The sequence below is a fragment of the Carcharodon carcharias genome, chromosome 2 (assembly GCF_017639515.1).
Source record: "Carcharodon carcharias isolate sCarCar2 chromosome 2, sCarCar2.pri, whole genome shotgun sequence".
NCBI lineage: Eukaryota > Metazoa > Chordata > Chondrichthyes > Lamniformes > Lamnidae > Carcharodon > Carcharodon carcharias.
This window is the reverse complement of record NC_054468.1, coordinates 85,844,207-85,866,475: the sequence shown is the minus strand read 5'-3', so window position 1 is coordinate 85,866,475 and position 22,269 is coordinate 85,844,207. Positions and strand designations below refer to the sequence as shown.

Below are 22,269 nucleotides of genomic sequence, written 5' to 3'. Positions count from 1 at the left end.
CTACAAACTTGGGAGGAAATGACTTCAGGAGTGTGACAAATGTAACTATCTTCACAAAGGGAGATAAATCATTCTGTGGAAACTATCAAAGTATTTCCTCCTTGACTGGGAATCTTGACATGCATTCTCCTGACTCACCTACTTCCTGTACCAGCTTAGCCTTCTACAAACTACAACAGAGAGTGTTTGACAACAAAGAGCCCAGTAAGTGAACAAAAGTCTTAGTGGTATTTTTATTCATTTATGGAATGTGGGAATCGCTGGCTAGGTCAGCATTTGTTGTCCATCCCTAATTGCCCTTTAGAATGTGTTGGTGAGCTGCCTTGTTGAACCGTTGCAGTCCAGTGCTGTGAGGCAGGGGGCTCCAGTGTACAGAGCAGTTGTCATCACCACACTCCTGTACTGCAGCAGTAAATCAGCAATACATAAGAGCGATGGAGAAATTCCATCTATGATGGACTGGGCACTGCATTCAGATGGAAATGTTTCCCAATCACATCTTGTTTCCTCAGCTCTCAAATGGCCAAAGTTCCAGGAGAGGACAAAGAAAATGCTTCAAGACACTCTGACGCTCTGGTTGAAGCATGGCAAGATTGACAATAATGATTGGGAGGTGGTTGCTACCAATCATTAAAAATAGCAACAACTTGTCCATCAAACCCAAATATGCTTTGAGTCACAGTGTCTTAATGATGAGGCGCCCTGGCAGCAGAGAAGGAAAGAAAAGAAAGCAAATCCTGCACTCTGAAACCCACTGTGCTGCTCCATGTGCCCAAAGATCAGTGGGTCAAGAATAGACAACAAGAACTGAAGAGACAGCCTGTTCAGACACATGTAAGGCAGGAAAAAGCGCACTTCACACACAAAAATTCCAGTTCAGTGACTCTTTATTCTACTGGCACGAAACATATTAGGTAAATAAAAGAAAGGGCACCTATAGGAGAAATACTTGTTACAGAGGCTGAAGGTCACTTGACAACTCAAAAATAAAATCAATCGAGCTGAGAACTCAGCTTCTAAAAGCTAACCGAACAGCTGAGAGCTCAGCTTCATAACCAACCAAAGTATAGCAGTTGTGAGCCGGCTAACTCTGCTTCTTCCCGTACCCATGGCACAAAACCAGCCCCCATTACAGGTCCCCCGAGGGCTGCCTAAAATATCCCAAGTGATCCCCGGTGAATAAAAAGTCTCCACCCTCACTGCCACCTGCTGGCAGGACCACACCAGACCTGGCCAATAGCCACCATGTTGGTCGCAGGCCTAAGCGCTGAGGCCAACCTTCACAACCTTGGCCGCACTGAAATGCCCCGTAGGGACATAGATGGGAAAATGGAGTTGAGACCACAACCAGGTTAGCTATGATCTTATTGAATGTCGGAGCAGGCTTGAAGGGCTGACTGGCCTATTGTTGCTACTAAGTCCTATGTTCACAATTCCAACCATAGCTGGCAATATCGGCAGCAATTCTTGGCCAGTAACACTACTTTCTTGCCAGAGCAGTTGTCTTTTCCAATGTTTGGTGAGCTGTCTCATCGTGAGCTACTTTCAACACTTAACCTTGAGACTGTTGGAAAGGATGAGTTGCTTCACTGCACTCCCATTGTCATGGACAAGTCGGTAGAGAACACTATCTTCCTCCCTGATCATTTCCCTGCACTTCAATAGTTTACATGCCTGTTTGGACTCCTTCATAGTGTAGTGTCAGGCATGTAGCTGTTTAGTTTTCCAGTAGAAGTGAAGTCTACTGATGTCTTCATCAACAAGTTGAAGACGCCTGAGGCCCACTTTGAGATAAATAGCCAAGGTGAGATTGTGTGTAGCCCTATTCTCTGGATCTGATTTGGATCTCATTCATAAGCATATTGGTGACACTGACGAATCACTGCCTGGATTTCATGGGGGATTGGGATTCGAATGCTGCCATTGCTTGAAACATGGGCATAGCATCAACCTCTAACCTGGCAGGAGTGGGTTCCCTTCCATGGTCAGTCTTCCAGTTGAGGTCATCAGCAATGTTTTTTTATTTATTCATTCATGAAATGTGGGTGTCACTGGCTAGGCCAGTATTTATTTCCCATTCCTAATTGCCCTGGAAAAGGTGGTGGTGAGCCGCCTTCTTGAGCTGCTGCAGGTCAAGTGGTGTAGGCACACCACAATGCTGTTAAGGAGGGAGTTCCAGGATTTGGACCCAGCGACTGTGAGGGAATGGCAATATATTTCCAAATCAAGACGACGTGTGGATGGAGCGGAACTTGAAGATGGTGGTGTTACCATGCATCTGCTGTTCATGTCCTTTTATGTGGTAGAGGTCGTGGGTTTGGAAGGTGCTTTCAAAGAAGCCTTGGTGAGTTGTTGCAGTGCATCCTGTGGATGGTAAACACCGCTGCCACTGTGTGTTGGTGGTGGAGGGAATGCTTAAGGTGGTGGATGGGGTGCCAATCAAGTGAACTGTTTTGTTGTAGATGGTCATTGTCTGGCACTTGTGTGGCATAAATGTTATTTGTCATTTTTCAGCCCAAGCCTGAATGTTGTGCAGATCTTGCTGCATATGGGCAGGGACTGCTTCAGTATTTGAGAAATCATGAATGGTGCTAAACATTGTGTAATCATCAATGAACATCCTCACTTCTGACCTTATGATGGAGGGAATGTTATTGATGAAGCAGTTGAAGCTGTTTGGGCCTAGGACACTACTCTGAGGAACTTCTGCAGTGATGTCCTGGAACTGAGATGATTTCCGTTACTTTTGCTGGCCCTCTATATTATCTGGAATCTGAGAGTTTGACTTGATTTTTTTGCTACTCAGTCAGGTTTAGGCTGACACAACATGAAATAAGTTTGAGAACACTTGGCCTCCTCCTGCCCAGCTCATAATATGTTGCATCTACTTGTCACCTTTCATACTTTTCAGAGATGCCTGGCTGTCTCTTAGTACATTTACCTCTAAAACTATGGGTATTCTCAACTTCCTTATTTCTGCTAGAGTATCTATTGGATTACGAACTACCAGAAGCCCAGGGTTGTGGAAGGTGTGGTTGAAGACAGATCTTGAGACCTTGACAAAGCCATGATAAGAGATGTCCAATCCTTGCAAAGTAGAGATTTGGATGAGTGTAGAGATGACTACCAGCTCACACTCTTCAGATAGGACCTTTCTGAAGTATTGGTTGGCAATAGTTGATACTTCTGCTCCTGTGTCAGTTAGACACAACGCTTCCACCCAACAAAATCTCACATCAACTAACGGACATGTCCCTGTTGCCTTATGTAAAACTAAACCTCTTCCCAAAATAATCTGTCCACTCCCCATCCCACACTGCCTCTTGGTGGAAGACTTGATGAGATTAACATCTGGTGAGGGAGGGGGAATGCAACTGTGCATGATGGGGTTTCTGTTCCTGCTGTCTGAGGGGCTAGTTGTTGCTGAGGGCAGACTTGTTTAAAGTGCCTGACACCATTGCAATCCCAACACGTCTTTGAGATGTCTCTTGGGCCTGAGTGGCCTCGAGGCTTGCTTTGGAGGTAGGACAGCAAAGAATGCATCTGCTGTTGATGTGTAGCAAGCTGTTCCACTTGTCTCTTCAGCATGATGCTTACATGACCATCAGGGTTGTCAGGAAAATATAATAATTTTCATAAGGTTATTGAAACTTATTGTAAGATAGGGATAATGTGTGTGTGTGTGTGTGTGTGGGACTTAATTGAATTAAAGACAGTTGATCTGAAGGCATTGATGTGTCAGAAGAGAAGCTAGGCTTGAAATGTTAAATAGGTAAACATGGCTGAAGTTTTAGAATGTGAGGTGTAAAGGGAAGATTTTCATTTTTAGATAAACCGGAGTAATTTGAATTTCAAAAGAGGTGGTGAAATATTACACTTAACCAGAAGAAGCTAAACAGTGTGTTTATTTTTCCTGAACCTTATTGATAAAATTGGTACTATGAAAGACTTTTATTATTAGAACAGTAGAGTTGAAAAGACATATCGGGACAATAGGATTTACATTTAAAAGAGTAAAACCTGTATAAAGGATATGTGTAAGAGGTGGACATTCTAAGATCTAACAAGTGTGAAAAGCCTCCAGCCTCAAGTTGCTGTCTACATGAGCTGAAGTGAAGAAAACTCACTTTGAATTCAACTGTTCAGGGTATCATGTTACTTTGCCTGGGTCTTTTAAAATCTATTGTTTTACTGTTGCCTTAATACAGGTGTAACTGGGAGTTAGATTAACTAGTTGAACTAAGAGTTATCATAGTAGTAATTTGTAAAACTATGTATGTCTTAAAATCATTTTTTTTAGTAATAAAGGTTTAATTTAGTTTTGTAAGAAAACTATAAGACTCGGTAGTCTCATTACTAATGAATTCAAGGCACACGTCTTGAAAAAAAAATTGTAAAATAGTTGTGGCAGTTGTTTCAAGTTTCTCTCTTGGATTTGAAACAGCTCAGCATTTACCATCCACTGTGCCGTAACAAATTGGGGGCTTTTTGCAGGAGATATTTGAAATTCCTGGATTGGTTTGGAGTTGGTGAATCTTAAGGTCACGAGTATGAGAAGCACTTTGAATTCAGGGGTTGGTGTGAGGTTTTGCTTTTAAGTGGTGAGATTGCAATATGGTTTTGGCAGTTGCTCAGACTTGTCTGGGAGTTGAAGGCAAGTAAAGCTAAGTTAATGGAATTGGCAGGTAAGTTGCAATTAGAGTCATCAGCAGGGGCAAGGAATTCAGACATAATTGAAGGATTAGCACGGCATTTGAAATTGGAAGGAATACCTGAGAGACCAAGTTGTCCAAAAGGTGGTTCATTGGAATGGGCTCAAATTCAGTTGCAAATGAAAAAAAACTAGAGCTGGAGACAGCAGATAAAGTAAAGAGAAAGGGCATTTCAAAGGGAACAGGTGGAAAGGCAGGAAAGAAGAAAAGAGAAAGACAGCGAATTCCAGCTTAAAATACTGGCAATTAAAAAAGAGATACCCGGAGGTGAAGAAGGACTTATTTCCAGATCAGAATCCAATAGGGAGACAGTTACATTTGTGCAAGTTTTTCCAAATTTTGAGGAAACAGATGTTGATGCATTCTTTATTTAAGTTGAGAAGATATCTAAAGAGATGATATGGCCACAAGAAAACTGGACATTATTATTACAATCCAGGTTGGTGGGTAGAGCACATGAGGTTTATGCTTCATTGTCAGAAGAAATATCAGTGAACTATGATATGGTGAAAAAGGCTATTTTGAGTGTATATGAGTTGGTTCCTAAGGTATACAGGCAGGAAGTTAAGAATATGAGAAAACAGCCTGGGTAAACTTATATTGAGTTTGAAAGAGTAAAATAAAATAATTTTGACTGGTGGATATGGACATTAAAGATAGAGATGACATATACAGCTCTTAGAGATGTGGTTCTTTTGGAAGAGTTTAAAGATTTAATTCCTTTAGTAGTGAGGAACAGAAGGTTGAAACAGTAAGACAAGCAGCAGAGATAGCTGATGATTATGAGTTAGTTCATAAATCTAAACCTTTTTCTCGTCACCCTTTAAAATCAGAGAAGAATAGAAAGTGAGAAGGTGAAAGGAAGGTGGGTAGTCAGAGAAGAGAAGGGGGAGTTGGAAATTTGCAGCAAGTATTTATTCAGAATAAAAGGGAAGGTGCTGAGGGTAGAAGTGACATTTGATAATTGAAGTGTTTTCATTGTAATAAAGTTGGACACAAGAAGTCTCTGTGTTGGAAATTGCAGGGAAAATTTGTTGGAATTATTGGGATGCAGGAAAGTTCTGGAAGTAAAAGTACTGTGGGTTCTGAGGTTTAGGCACAGGAAAAAACAATGGTTTGTGTACAGGAAGAATCAATGATAGGTAAAGAAATGGGAATGTATTCACAATTTACCCAAGAGAATTTGGAGGAGCAGGTTGCAGAAATGTTTAGAGATTTTGTATGTGAAGGGCAAATCTTTCCATGTGTACAGAGTGGAGTAGGCAAATATGTTAAAATTTTAAGAGACACGGGGCTAGTCAATCCTTAATGTTGTGGGATAGTGATATTTGTTGTTCAGAGGGAGTATTGCAGGAGCAGATGATAATAAGTGGGATTCATGGAGATGCTAACCCTGTTCCATCGTGGAAGGTAAATTTAAGGAGTAATTGAAAAACAGGCAAAATGATTATTGGAGCAATGGAAAAATTGCCCATTGCAGGGGTTCAATTTATTTTAGCTAATGCTATAACTGGGTCACAGGTGTGGGTGATGCCTATGGTAGCTGAGCTGCCTTTAGGAGTGTTTTCCACAGAAGTGTGCAGAGAGAGCATCCAATATTGTTTCCAGATTATGTGATAACAAGATCACAGGCTCAAAGGTTGAAACAAGAAGAACAGGAAGTTTGAAAGCAGGGAGAAGTTGTGGAAGTCCAGTTAGCTAGCACTATGTTTGATAACATTGTCCAGGAGGAAAGAACAGATGACAATGCAGCTGAAGTGTTTAATTCAAGGCAGTAAGTAGAGTTACAGAAAAAGGATTCACAAGTAAAACAGTTATATCAGACAGCCTATACAGAAACAGAGGAAGAATTTATTCCAGAATGTTATTACTTTCGGGGTAATGTTTAATGAGAAAATGGCGGCCTTATCATGCTTCAGCAAATGAAAGCTGGAGGGCGGTGTATCAGCTTGTAATATCATATGGATATAGAAATATGATTCTGAGGATAGCTCATGGAATTCCAATGGGGGGACATTTATGAATTAGAAAGGCACAGGTAAAAGTACAAAAACATTTTTATTGGCCTGGATTGCATAGGGATGTAGTCAAATTCTGTAGAACATGTCACACATGTCAGGTGATGGGGAAACCACAAGCAGGATTAAACTGGCACCTTTAATTCCAAATCCAACATTTGAAGAGCATTTTATTAGAGTCATGATTGATAGTGTAGGACTTCTCCCTAAGGCTAAAAGTGGAAATCAGTACTTACTGACAATAATGGATGTGTCTACAAGGCTTCCTGGAGTGATACCTATGAGAAATATTACAACAAAGAAAATTATGGAAGAGTTAACTACAGCTTTTTACAAGATATGGTTATCTAAAGAAATACAATCAAATCAGTGTTCAAATTTCATGTCACAGCTGTTTAAGGAAGTAATGAACAGCCAGCGACAAAGAGGTTGTTCAGAATGATTAAAAAAAAAAATTAATGAATATAGACATGCCATTTAATTCAAATACAACATCCTATGAATGGCTGACCACTTAAATGTAGCTATGAAAGAAACTGATTTTTAATTAATTTTGTTCTGGGATATTTGCAAAAACATTTGGAGCTATACTTTGACAGAACTGCAAATAAACAATACAGATTCAAAGCATCAGGATTACATTGTTATGGCATGGCTGATGGTAAAAGCAGAGCTGCCCAAATCCTCAGAGGGAAACTTGGAACAGCTGCCAAAATGGTTTTTGCAATTTGTATAGTATGAGGAGAGGTTCTGAAATCAGGAAATGATGTTTCCGACTACTTGTGATGATTTTATAGTAGGGTAAATATTTATTAAAAGAATAAAGCAAAAATAAACACAATTACACTTAAACACAAGAATGGCTTCACACAGTAAACAGTACTTTAAAACAGTTTAAAACTTTAAAACAGTTCCACAAGATCTTAACTTAACTGTCATCAGAGCTAACCTTCCTCCTTTCTGTTCAACAATTATCCTTATAGATTTCAAAACATACAGAATTCCATTAACTTTTACTACACAGTGCCTTTTTCCCCTTGTAGTGTCCTCTGAGGCTGACAGCACATGGTTCTCCCAGTCTGGCCTTGTTCACACTCTTCTGGGAGTTCTGATCAGCTATCCTGCGGTCTTCTGGGAGATCTAAGCAGCTACCCCCACCAACCTGTCTTCAAATACATAAGAAATATGACATGGTTATTAACAGAGGAAAATATTACAATTTCTTGCTTTCTTGACAACATGGTAACCTGTGGACAGCCATGCAAGAAATAAGGATTAAAGAACAAAGAGGCCAAAAGTATAGTATTGGAAACTAACTCACATATCTATTTCAGCATCAGTCAAAAGACAATGGCCTGGATTTTCTAGCCCTGGCACAGCGGGTCCCACCAGCCGGATGTGAAGGGCCATTCAAATGTCCATTCGCTTCGGTGGGACTGGAAGATCCCACCAGCAGGAGGGGCTAGCAAATCCCACCCAATATAACTCACTACAAGTTAATATACATGGAATAATAAGTTCTTGTACAGTGTTAATTTCTGTATACAATTCAGATTCAGATGTACAATATAAATTTAAATACATAGTATAAATTATTTTGCACAACAAACTTTCCAATGCCCAATCCAAAGTCCTATTTGCAATGTAAACCCTATATATAATATAACTTCAAATTAATAGTATAAATTCCAATAAATAGTATAAATTCAAAGGCACAGTATAAATTTCCTTATATAGTACACATTGCTATATGTGGTATACATTCATGGCATTATTCATTTGTTGTAATGCTCTTCTGTCCTCTAGTGGTCATAGAGTTGATGTGCAGAAAACATCATACGAAACTAAGAAGGAACTGACATTTATAAAGTGCATTTCACATCCTCAGGCAATCCCAGTGACTTACAGCCAATGAAGCACTTTTTGAAATGTTGCCATTGTTGTAATGTAGGGTACCACAATCACACCCAGAAGCCACCTTGAACAAGCACTCCCATCACCCTTGACCATTGCTGGCCCATCTACCTCTGAACTTTCAGTCACAGCAGACCAAGTATGCGAACTCTGGTAGTTGTCCCAGAGCATTACAGCCTTGCTCAGTCCCAGTCCAGGGAGAGGTTGGAAGGTATTTGGAGACATGTTTAACCCAACATCAGAAAACAAGTGAAAGGTACACTCAGCAGCTCTACACCATAATGGCACTGAAACAGACCAACTGGGAGACAGTTCAGTAGACAATCTCAAAGCATGGCTTTAAAAGTAAACCGTAGTACAGAATTAAATACCTACTTCATTTTACATCACACAGCCTAGTTACAAAACACTAGCACTACTGCAAACCATATCTCCTTATTCACATCATGCCTCTACTCCACATCACTCCTCCTCAACATACTGTGCTTAATATAATCAATAATAGTAGGAGGTTGTGAGTGGGGGGTTGAGTGTTCCTAGACCCTGGTGCCAAGAGCAGGACATGGGGGGTTGAGTGTTCCCAGATTCTGGTGTCCAGAGCAGGACGTGAGATGGTGAGTGTCTCAGACACTGTTTTCCAGAGCAGGGCATGGAGTTGGTGAGCAGGCAGGAAAATAATACAGAATATGAAGTTAAATAACAAGAGAAACAGTTACCTGTTTTGTGCTCTATAGTTGGAGTTTGCAGTAGGATTGTTGTGCGAGGCGCTTCAATTTGATTGTTGATCCCCCCAGCTTGTTTCTGCACAAGTTCAGCTCTCTGAGCGTACGTGTCACTCTCAGAGCAGAGAGAATATTCTCGCTACAAGCAGCAGTCAGACCAGTGTCCTTTAAACTGAGGGAAACAAGCAGAAACACACTTTGACAGCAGCATCCAGTAAAAGTACTAGTCCACATTGCAACCTGCACAAACTCAGTTATTCGAGAAACTCCAAACACTACCTAATCCAGAAATACTATTCACACCCAAATACCACCACAATATAAAGAACATCTTGAAATATTACCCAAAATGGCTCGATGGCTGATGTGGGCAACAAAAAAAACTGCCGGAATTGTGAAGTTGAAGGAGATCTCCTGAGATTTGGTTAAGCTGCATTGTTAGTGGAGAAGTAGAGGCAGCTTTATTCTATTTCTAATCCCATGATCTGAAAGTATTTGGTGGAGCCGTGTGGAGAGCAATTTACTCTGTATTTAACCTGCTATGTGCCTGAGAATATATGAACCTGACAAGTTCTCTGATATTATTTGAGCCAGTCAGGCAGATTATATGTAAAGTTCACTGTGCTTACATTAGCAAAGTCCTAATGTGCCACCACCCAGGCCTAGCTCCTGATAGGGCTCTGCATCCAGACTCCGGGAGAAATGTAGCAGCTACTTCAAGTGTCAGAGGCCCTATCACTACAGCAATGGTCACCGATTGCAGAGCTTTCTAACTCTTGTACAAGAACAGCAGCCAGAAAACCTCCAGTGCTGAGCATCTAATGGACACCTGTGAGAAAAAAAGGTAGTCCTTAGCTTTTCAGGCCCTCATTAAATTGCCATTTCCCACATCCTCCCCTTTTCTTCAGATCTGAGGGCTGGGGGGAGGGGGAGGTGAGAAAAAGGGTTTGGGCAGCCCTCCAAAAAGAAGCCAAAGTGAGATTTCGTGAGGCAAAAGCCGTTGGAAATCACCCCTCTCCCCCTACCTCCATCACAATGTCCATCCCGATACAATGCCTGCTGTGGATGTAGATATTATAATAACATGGAAATAAGTGTCTCTTCCCCTTTGTGTTTAGAAGTAAGTGACTCCCAGATGCATGAGAAAGGAACGTTGGGCTATAGTGTTCCTGAAATGGATAGTGTTCCCTTACATCACGAGGATTGGTCATCTCACATAAATATGTCAGAAGGATAGAAACCAGCATTGAAATCAGCCTTACTTTATTTTCCGTATCCTACAGTGTGGGTTCTTCAGAGCTGCAAAAAGTGGCTTCACTCCTAAATCTTGCAGGTAGTTGCTGCTCAGTTTGAGCTCAATTAATGTGGAACTGGCAGTGAGGGCGTCCGCAAGATCAGGGCAGCAGGCGCTTGTCAGGTTGTTGCGATACAGCCTGCAGGAAACACAGCAACAACATTCTTACTGCTTTTTATTAACCCTGCACTTCCCAGTAAATCCATAATACTGTAGTCTCAGCTGGATTCGATCAAATCAGAATGAAAACAGCAGCTTAATATGTCTGCAGGGTATCTCAAAGCCCTTCATATCCAATGCAATATTTTCGAAGCGTTGTGATTCTAGTCCTAAAGGCCTGGAATTTCCTTGGAGCTTGCCACTGCTGAAATTTTGCCAGATGTGCGGTAGAAATTCTGTTTACCGTTGCCAGTGGGGCTTCCACTCCATTTCCAGTGAAGCAAAGGTGTTGGAGTGGGAACGGCACCATGGAAATTCTCAGCCACAGGCCAATTTGCATATCACAGAACCCACAGATGTAAAGAAAATGCAGTAAGTTTTACATGGTGTTGGTCAAAGTACGAATGTTGGCCAGGGCACTGAGAGAACTTTCTGCCGTTCTTCAAATAGTAACATGAGATCCTTTACATCCACTGGACCAGATAGGCATGCCCCTGCTTTAGCGCATCGTTTGAAAGACAATGCACCCGGTGATGTAGAATTTTCCTCTCAAATTGGCGATGAGCATGTTTGGCAGTGTGAGTGGACAATATAGCGAGAAGGCCAAAAATCAGTTTTACGCAGTTGTGAAACCAGTTTGTGATCATTCGCTCCACCTGTCATTTCCCGCCGCCACACATCTGGCACATATCAGGAACCTAGGGCTGAATTTTCCCTCCGTCGGCAGGGTTGTGCGGGGGCGGGCGTGAACCCGATTGGTGCCTCTGATCGGGGCCGTGCCGCCATTTTACGTGGATGGGCAAATTAAGGCCCGCCCAGCGTGACACTAGCCCGGAAGCGCTGAGCGCTCCCTGTGTGGGCGGGGGAAGGGGATTTCCCTGAGTCAGGACAGATGCTCTTTCACACATGTGCACAAAAAAGTGCAGAAACTTCCCTGAGGTACAGAGATGCTTCAGGGAGATCAGTTTGATATTTAAAAATTGAAATAAAGTAACTAAAAACTTTTAAAATATGCTCCTCATGTGACACTGTCAAATGAGCTGGGATATGTCAAAGAATTATTTTAAAATTTATTATTGAATTTTAAAACACTTCATGAAACTTCATCCGACCCATACCAAAAATGCGAAGGCCGCCTGGGCTCTTTGCCTGCCCGCCAACGTTAAGGTTGGACGGGCAGCTCATTTAATTGCTTAAATTAGTTTTTAACAGGCCTTTGACAGTTGGCACGCAACCAAACTGGAAATCTAAATGACACGCGGTGACGTCGGGACACCCGCCTGACATCACCCCGTGTCATTTTACGCATCGATGAGTGGGCCCCACCTACGCTCGCCAACTGGAGATTTCAGCCCCTAATTTTAACACTTTAGCATCTCAGTACAAGGCCTGCTCGCAGGAATCATCCCATGTTGGATCATCCTGGCACATCGGCGAGATTTCACATCAACATGTTTCAGAATAGCCAAGTGGTTATGGTACTGGTCTTGTGACCCCAAAATCAAGAGTTCAAATCTCACAATGGCAAACTATGAAACAAGGTAACTTCATCTGAATAGGAACAGATGGAAACCTGTTTGTACTAGAAAGAGTTACAGCTAGTTCCTTAGAAATCAAGAGTTCAAATCTCACAATGGAAAACTATGAAACAATGTTTCAGAATTGTACATAAGCAACGTGCACCTGATGACCTGCAGTTTGCTCAGGACTTCGAGGTTTGTTTGCTTATCTTGCTTCGGGCAGTACTTGCTGTCATCAGTGCCAGACCTCACACGTAGCACCACATCACTTTTTTGGGGCTCACGGGCGACCAAAATTCTGTTTACAATTACCTACCAGAGCAGCCATAAGGTGGGGGGTCACTTTTCAGCGGCTGCAGGGCTGGGGCTTGCTTGGGGAAGGAGGAGAAGTAGCCTAAGGCAAGGTTTGAGGCTTAAGGGTGAGGGCTGTACTGTATCCCAGGATGTGTGTTGGGGCACATGTTGATCTATGCAAGTGGCCTCAAGATGGTAAGGGCTGAGGAGGCAGTCTCCAGAGGAGATGATGCTAGATGGAGATATAAGGGCGTTTGTGAATGGGTGGTGATGTCCCTTGAGCTGGCAGTGAGTGAGATGCCAGCGAATGTGTGATGGGCTTGTGAGTGTGTGAGTTTAGAGTGATGAGATGGTTGCCTTACCCTGGCAGCATGGATGAGATCATTCATCCTCTTTCTGCTTTGGATGGCCAACCTCTTCTGTGCAGCGTTGGCACTGATCACCACTGCCAGCACCTCCGAAGCTAGAATGGTGAGATTGCTGGACCACCTGCGGCCAGAACGAGCATGGAAGACATCCCTACAGGTCTCCAAAAGGCATTCCACTGATGGGTCACTGAACTCTACCTGGTTTTCAAGGTCATGTCTTCATTGGAGCAGTTCTAGGTTGCAAGCATAGAGAACTGTGTGTGGCTGCATTTTATATAAGATACCCAGAGTGAGGAAACATTGAGGTAATAGTGTGGTGGCTGATTCAGAAGCTGTCTGCCAGCGAGATGGCATGTTTCCTGTGGCTGCAGTATTAATGAGGCAGGAAGTGGGCGACACAGTGTAAAAATCTGCCAATGCGGACGGCGGGTAAAATGTCTTTTTTCACGCCCGCTACTACACATAATGCAATTCTGGGACGATTCCTCCCTCAGTGCTACACTGAAGTGTCAGTCTAGATTACCTAGTTAATCCTCAAGCTTCAGGCTCAAAAGGTGGGAGTTCTCCCGACAAGCTGGTGTATGCTGATTATGAAAGACATTTATTTCACTGTACGTTTTGATAGTACGTGCGGTGTTGTGGTTCTGACTCATTTAGCATTTGGCAACAGTATTCACAGGTGCAATAATTATCCTTCACTAGGAATGGGATTGAGTTGCACTCGAGGCATGTCAATGATATTAGCAAGCATAATTAGTGCTCCCCCTGGCCTCACAAAGATTTTTAAAACAAGAAGCACACAAACGTTACCATTTTTGGAAAGGCCTCTCAATACTGAGAGAAATGGGACTGATATGTGCCATATATGTTCTGCCTGCTTCTCTTTGAAATGCGAAAATGAGTCCTATGACAGGCATATGATCCCCGATTTGCATAGCTAAACAGACCATTTTAGGTGTGAGCTCTGGGCACCCACTTATGGACCTGCCTGAAAGTTGATTCAGGTGGGTAAATGGGCACACAAGGTTCCCAACGGACCTTCAACTGCCAAAAGCCTTTTTTTTTGGATGAGAAATGGGATGCCAGCAGTTGAAAGTTTTCTCCAGTCTTTCTCTGGATTGTGTTACATCCATCCAGAACAAAGATTATGCTGTGCATTATTACAATGATTTATATTAATACATGATAGCTCACAGTGTGATAAAGTAATTATCAGGCTGATTGTGATCATATTGACAAAGGGCATTAGGGTAAAGGTTATAAAAATTAGTGACAGGTGATTGAAAAGGAATTTTGTTTTTGATTTTACCTAGTTATTTTACTTGGGTTTAGCATTAATATCCATTCCTTAGGTGGACCTTGTGTCTCCTATGAATTAAGAGTGTGCCACTATCCACAAATCCCAGAGATTGAACACAGAATCCTTGCCACAATAGTCTGAGGTATTAAAATGTATCAAGTACTGCTATGTGATCTCAATGACTACTGTGGGGAGGTGAATAGCCACTCTAACAAATTGAAACTTGGGCTATATATCAACAGACAAGTCTATTTAGCATTGAACAGAATAAAAAATAGAACTACATTTATGGCAAATTACAAACTTTGCTTTCCTCTTTGAAATACTAAAGATGCAAACTCTCAACATAAAATCAATCCTTGACAAAATGGTCACTTAATTGTTAAATATTACCAGATTTCTAGATCTAGCTCACATGTTCAAGTACATTACTCATGATTTGAGTACAGAATGCCAATCAACAAGGCTCAGATTTTTACCATAACATTTTTACCATGAAGGAGAGCCTCTCCATTGAGATGAAAATAGCAGACGAGCCCAGAAATCTTAAGCCCCACCCCTGAACACTGCACTTTTTATTTTTGTGGAGTCAGGCCAGGGTTAGCACATGCGCAATTTATGGAGGCAGCTGGCCATTTAAATCACCAGTTGCATCCACTGAAATGGGATTTTCATAGGGCAGGAGTCTGAAACCCAGAGTGTGCATACTAGAACAGGAAACAGCTGGTCTGAGCTTGGTGGATTGGTTTGGATAGCCAGGAAGAGGTAAGGTTTTGGATTTGGTCCCAGGACACCTTTGGGGGAGGTAAGGCACCTTTTGAGAGAGGTGAGGCACCATTTGGGATTGTTAAAAGTAAACATTATTGTGTGTAAAAAGTGCACAAATTCATTGGAACTGTTAAAGCTGCCAAATAACTGTCAAAGGATGCTCGGTGAATTTGCATGGTGGAGGGCTGGGGAAAACGGTGGTGGGTGGAGGCATGAGTTGACACTAAGTTGGCATGGGTGCTATAAAGGGCCATGGTGATGTGGGAGTCATTGGGATTATGAGGGGCCATGAGAGTGGGTGGGTGTCATGAGGTGGCATAGGTTGGCATGGATGGGGCATAGGGATTGTGTGGGCAGTGAGGGGTGAGGCCTGGAGGGTTGTTTTTTTGTTTCAATCTTTTTACAATTTAATTCAACAAAGTACTGGAGCACAGAGGCAGATCTTCTGCCCAGGTCATAAGACCATAAGACATAGGAGCAGAAATTAGGCCATTCGGCCCATCGAGTCTGCTCTGCCATTCAATCATGGCTGATAAGTTTCTCAACCCCATTCTCCCACGTTTTCCCCGTAAACTTTGATCCCCTTACCAATCAAGAACCTATCTCGGTCTTAAATACAATCAATGACCTGGCCTCCACAGCCTTCTGTGGCAATGAATTCCATAGATTCACCACTCTCTGGCTAAAGAAGTTTCTCCTCATCTCTGTTCTAAAAGGTCTTCCCTTTACTCTGAGGCTGTGCCCTCGAGTCCTAGTCTCTCCTACTAATGGAAACATCTTCACCACGTCCACTCTATCCAGGCCTTTCAGTATTCTGTAAGTTTTAATCAGATCCCCCCCTCATCCTTCAGCGGGCCCAGCTTCTAACCCAGCCTCCCCCCCACCCACCGGGAACAAAAATCAGGACGGCGGGTGGCCATTTTTAAAGGTCAGGTTTGCAGAGCTAGGAATCCTCCCATCTCTGCGCACCCAACTCATGAGCAAAAACCTGGGCCTAAGTCACAACTGGAAGCTTCTGGTCACAGGGAAGCCAATTAAAAGGACTGTAAAAAATTGTTAGTTCTGCCCCTTTGCACAGTTGCCTCCTGCCTTCATCCTTTCATACTGGTCCATCAAATCCATTATCCCAAGATGCCAATCACCCAGGATGTTTGGCTTGATTCATTGATTGGTGGCAAATATTGTGATTTACCTGTGAGATGAATGACATGAACAATAAAACCATGTGTACCACGGCCTTCCAGAAGAAGGCATGTACTTATCTTGCACTGAGGTGTGAATAATAGCTAGACTCGTGTAAATTCTACCCAAATTGAAAAATCTACTCAATCCCCTAACGAGTTCAGCAGGAAGGAATCCAAAAATTAACTCAAAAAAGTCAAAAATATTTAATTTTTCACTGGGCTGTAATTGAGCCCCAGAAATCTGAGAGAAATCAATAAATAATTTCAGTATTACCCTCTCATCTGATGAATCTTTTACGTCGATCACTTTGCAGAAACTAACCACAAATGCACTTACCCCAGAGTTTGTAATTTACAGTTGGGATCTTTCAGTGCTGCAGACAGTTGCTGTACTCCTACATCTCCCAGGTTGTTGTATCCCAGCTCTAAGGCCATCAGGGTCTGGCTTGTTCTGAGAATGGAGGAGAGATCCTCACAGCAGTCTCCTGTTAAGCCAGTCTGGTGTAATCTACAGAGGTCAAGAGCAGAGCTGAGCAATACAGTTCAAGTACAGAGGTCAGGGAGAGAGAACAGGGACAGCATCCAAGGACAGAGATCAGCACCACAGCTTAGCAACCGAGTTTTTAATAAATTCAAAGAAGAAACATTCCACTGAAACATGACAAAAAGTAACGTATATATTGTTTGGACAAAGATTTTCTTCCTGACAGGTGATATCCATGTGATGGCCACTTGATGTGATTATTGGAAGAACTCTTCCTATATTTGTATTCAATAAGTCCATCCCTTTCCCCCTACCCCCCAACTCATCTTCCCACAGTTTGTTGGATAGTAAATAAAGCAGTCCTCATGAATTACATATGGGCATATCAAACATTTTAAGAAAGATTTGTGTGTTTTTTGAAGAAATGCAAGCAAGGACACTGAGCAAAAGATCGCTGATAATGTAAAGTGACCATTTTCTGGGAAATTCCTCTTTGGATTATACTGACAGACCTGTCCTGAGACAACATAGAATGTTGCACCTGAAAAGATGCCATGGCCTTCTTCAAGCAGAGACACTTGAAAGGGAGATGGGAAAGATGCAAAATACTGAATTTTAATCTCCTGTGGTTACAGAGACAAAAGATTAAAAAGACTGACGTCTCAGCAGTCACCCAAAAAAATCCATCTCCTATTGATTTATATCTCAGAATGTGTAAATAGTTCTGATATGATGACTATTTTCTCTCCTGGAATAAACAGGAAAAAAAATGGCTGCAGAGCAGTGCAGTGTATGCTGGTGCACTATGAGACTGGGGCGCACCGCCATTTTACGTGGACGGGCCAATTAAGGCTCGCCCCGTGTGACGTCTGCCAGGAAGTGCTATGCACTCCCTGTGCGGGTGGTGAGGAATTCCCTCAGCCGAGAATGCATTCTTTCACAGATGCGCGCAAAAGAGTGCGTTCATCTCTCTGAGGCTAAGTGCTACCTCAGGGAGATTGGCGCCTAATTTAAAATTGGGGAAGGAGCAAAGATAAAATTTCCCTGGCAGGGAAATTTTAAATTAATAAATGTTTGATTAAAACTGATGGACATGTCTCAACTCATGTGACATTGTCACATGAGTTGGGACATGCCCATCACTTTTAATCAAACATTTATTAAATTTTTTAAAACCCTCATGAAACCTCATCCCGCCCATGGATGAAGTTTCTCGCGGTTGGATGGGCAGGTCCATTAATGAGCTTAATGACTTTTCAAATGGCCTCAATAGGCCATTGACAAGTCGGCGGGCACACAACTGATTCAGCTGTGCCCCCACCAACCTGAAAATTGAAATGGTGTGTGGTGACATTGGGAGTTCCACCCAACGTCAATCCGCACCATTTTACATGTCGGCGAGTGGGCCCCGTCGCCCCCACTCGCCAACCTAAAGATCTTGGCCCACGTATCTCCACCCAACTGCGAAATTGCCAAAGTCAGCTTTGGCAGAATCACCCAACTTAATGGCTGCAATGTACTGTCATCTACACCTCACAGACAAACCAAAGACTGATTTGTATATTTTTTAAAGTTTTATTTGGAGTCAACTTCTCATTTCTGATCAGTGTGTATGTGTATTGCGATTTTATTATTTTTCTCGGGTTTTAGTAATTAATAAACCTACTCTTTCTTTGACCCAAGAAAGCCTGGTTAAATTGGCTCCTTCTGAAAAATAAATACATTTGGACTGGAAAAAGGTATCCATGGGGGGAAGGAATCCCTTTTAAATTAACCTTGTTGCATTCAATCGAGGGGGTTGAATAAATAAGGGGAGCCAGCTCACTCCTCCTCAACGGACCATATCAAAATTGGGGTCCCATTCAGGAAGTTAACAAATTGTGGGACCTTGCCTGGGGGCCGGTCATAACACACTTAAGGGGTTATTAGAAATAAAATTCACCTCATTTGTCTATGCCTACATAGTTAAATTAATGCTAGGTTCTGACAAGGCCCAGATTGGAAACAGGGTAAACTACCTCTACACCATCCCATCAAATAGCCTAGATCAGATACAGCATTGCTTAGATATGGAGTAAAAATCCCTCTGCACTGTTCAATCTAATATTTGTAGGACAGTTACAGCATAGGTTAGTTACTGAGTAAAACTCCCTCTGCACTGTATATTCAACACTCCTAGGTTAAATACAGCGTAGGATAGATAAGTGAAGCTCCATCTATACCATATCTAACCCATGTTGTACCAGATTTATGAGTATTTGATATTTGAAGGTTCTTTTTACACTGTCCAACGAAGTGCCACAGCCAAACCTCAGAAATGTGCCTGTTTGTGACAATTCCATTTCCTAGTCCAGTCAGGCTGTTTCCTCTTTGACAGTGATAATTAACTTATCATAGCTAAGTGCTTAATATATTGGTAGATTTTATAAAGTATGCCAAAATACGGTTTTTTCGCTTCACTTCACCCCATTTTGTGTAAACTCCCTCTGTGCCACATGTCAATCACAAGCATATGTAGGTATTTGCTGCTGCTATTGTTCTCCAAGTGGTTGTTGGAGGTGAATGGACAGTCCATTAACCATCCCTTGCTGTGCAGCATACGTAACAATCATAAGGTCGCGTTACCTACCCTAATTTCTCTATTTTACAACCATCATCCTTAATCGCTACATACAGCAGTTTTATTCCCAAGTCTCCAATGTTGTTGTAGCCGAGATCCAGGCTTCTCAATGACTTGTTGGTTTTAAGTGCTAGAGCCAATTCCTCACAGCAGCAGTGTGTGATGTCATTGCCCCATAACCTAGATAAATCACACAGACACCATTAAGTATGGCCAAAAAATGTTTGAAAAGCAGCTGGATCAGTTTACAATGACAATGATCACCTACCCCAGGGACTTGATCTCACAGTCAGAGTCCTGCAGTGCAACAGAAAGCTGCTTCACTCCTGCATCTTTCAACTGGTTGTATTTCAGGTCTAACTCTTTCAGAATCCGATTTGTCCTTAAAATGGAGATGAGGTCTTTGCCGCACTGCTCTGTGAGATCATTTGTACACAGACTGCAGTTGATAGAGAATTTATTGGAGAAAACATCTTTGAATCCATATACAAAATTCAATCACACATCTACAAGCATGAGAATCAAAAAGCCATTTTAAAACATTCTCTCGCGGATCATTAACAGTGCATCCAATCCAAAGAACAGTACAGCACTGAAGGAGGCCATTCAGCCAAATGAGGCTGCACCAGTATTTAAAGCCTCTCTTGAAGAGGGGTCTTATTAGGTGCTCCACTTTTTCAAGGATGTATTTTGTGGTTGTCAAACTGAAGCTTGCCCATCATGGCATGTACTGTCAATATCCTGTTCTTCCAGTTCAGAAACAATATTGATTAGGTAAATTCCCTTCTAAACTGTCCCATCAAACACTCCCAGATTAGATACAGCATAGTTTAGATACAGAGTAAAGCTCCATTTACATTGCTCCATCAAACATTCTTAGGTCAGGCACTTAATGGGCTACATACAGTGTAAAATTCCCTTTATATTTTTCCAAGAGGTGCTCCCAGGTACATCATAAGCTAAGTACTGAGCAATGGTCTGACTATACATCTTGCCAAGTGTACCATTGCATCTACATCCCCTACCTTTTTCAGGAAGAGCCCTTAAAGCTAGCATAGAGAGTTTGTAATTGCAGCATGAGACTTTTCCATCAATCACTGGATAGCCAAGTCAGATTTAAATACAGGATAGGCCTTGATACTTGCTGCGGTATCCGGCAGTAACTAAGCATTTTTGAGAAGTAGAAAAGGTTTCCTTACAGCAGTGTCTCCAGTCTGCAGCTCGAGCTCATCAGTGCAGCAGCCAGCTTTTTGAGACCTGTATCTCCCAGTGTGTTATTTGTCAAACTGGAATGTAAATCATATCACATTTACAATAAGATCATAAAACAGGAGCCTACAAACCTCGAGTCATGTATAGCCCATGATCACAGGCAACTCAGTCTTCAAAGACCAGCAAACTCCATTCCTAAACCTAACCCTAATGCTTTGATTTCTTACAAGTTGGTTTGTTCTGTTTAAATGTTACAGGCTTGGAAGAGGTTGTTGTTGACACTGTTGCCTGTGAATGAATAGATGTCAAATTCAAACACCCAAGATCTGACACCATTGGTAGCTTGAGTTAATGGGAACAGATAGTTAAAATCAATAAATTGCCCCAAGGCTCAATGGGTTCACCAATGTGGCCTCAGAAAAAAAGGATTGGACATCAATGATGCAGAAGGCATAACATTCCTGAGCTGCCACCTTGGCTGTGTTTATGACGAAGGTCAGTGTCAGGCCAGCAAGGGAAGTTTGGTACTGTCATGTTCCTTCCGTTGGGTCACTTTGCTTGCGAACACGATTGCATGCCGATCTACCGGTGGGTGAGTTGGCAAACAATATACTGCAAATGCAAAGACCAATATAAGATGAAGCACATGCTGTTTATTTACACAAGCAAAAGAGCACTAACACAATGTGTGCTTCTCCAACTAGACCTTATTCTAAACTACTGATTAACATTGTAGCCCATGCTACCCAGCCATTGGGTAATGCAATCACATGGTCACTCTGCTCACATTCTCTTAAAGGTGTATTGCACCTCAGGTAACCACATCCCTCCCCCTTTACTCAAAAGTACAATTTACAATCTTTACAATATATCAACTATATACTTAAATAAACTATTTACAAATCCAGTCTCTCTGGAGGCTTCTTCAAATATGTCAAACTTTGTAGTTCTACGACTTCAGATGGTTTATCCGAGACCTCACTCTCAGAAGTCATCTGTCCACTAGGCTCTCCAGTAGGAACTTGTAAGTTTGTCTCTTCGACTCTCTCAGGCTCAAAGGATCCTATAGGTACTTCCAAACCAAGGGGAGTTCCTTCTACATGTGGTGTAGATTCCAACAGGAATGCTTGGCACATCCTTTCTTGTCTATCTGTTTCCCTTTTCCTGAGGTGATCTATGTGTCTCCTAATTATCTGACCTTCAACCGATATGTGATAGGACAGGGGTCCTGTCACAGCACAAACAGCACCTGATAGCCATTTGGGCCCATATCTAAAGGTCTTTGCAAAAACTGTGTCTCCAACGGTGAAGTTTCTTTCACGACTGTGGTAATCGTGACCATTTTTCTGGGCCTCCTGATTTCTCTCTACCCTCCACCCTAAATTCGGCCTTATGAAACTCAACCATGTTCTGAGACATCTCTTCATTAATAACTGTGCAGGGGCAATACCGGTGGTCGTGTTTAACATAGTCCTGTTGCTGAGTAGGACACGTGATAACTTAGTCACAATAGAGTCTCCATTTAGTTTTTTCATTCCAGACTCAAAGGTCTAGACTGCTCTCTTGGCTAACCCATTGGATGCAGGGTGGTTTGGTGAGGTCTTAACATGTGTTGTGCAGTTGAGACTCATAAATCTTTGGGATTCCCCACTAGTGAAGGCCGTTCCATTATCAGACGCTATTATCTCTGGTAACCTGTT

General features: G+C 42.2%; 1 protein-coding gene across 1 annotated transcript in view; it reads right to left on the bottom strand.

Annotated features, from left to right (window-relative positions):
- Positions 1–7,629: 7,629 nt before the first annotated feature.
- Positions 7,630–22,269, bottom strand: part of LOC121287746 (NACHT, LRR and PYD domains-containing protein 3-like) — a 48,408-nt gene continuing 33,768 nt past the window's right edge. Inside the window, exons 7-13 of the mRNA XM_041205640.1 lie at positions 20,557–20,643; positions 19,626–19,796; positions 19,367–19,537; positions 16,591–16,761; positions 10,629–10,799; positions 9,361–9,538; positions 7,630–7,896 (exon numbers count right to left, since the gene is read on the bottom strand). Of these exons, the coding sequence (XP_041061574.1) occupies positions 9,373–9,538; positions 10,629–10,799; positions 16,591–16,761; positions 19,367–19,537; positions 19,626–19,796; positions 20,557–20,643 (937 nt within the window). The 3' untranslated portion in view covers positions 7,630–7,896; positions 9,361–9,372. The remainder of the gene's footprint in view (positions 7,897–9,360; positions 9,539–10,628; positions 10,800–16,590; positions 16,762–19,366; positions 19,538–19,625; positions 19,797–20,556; positions 20,644–22,269) is intronic.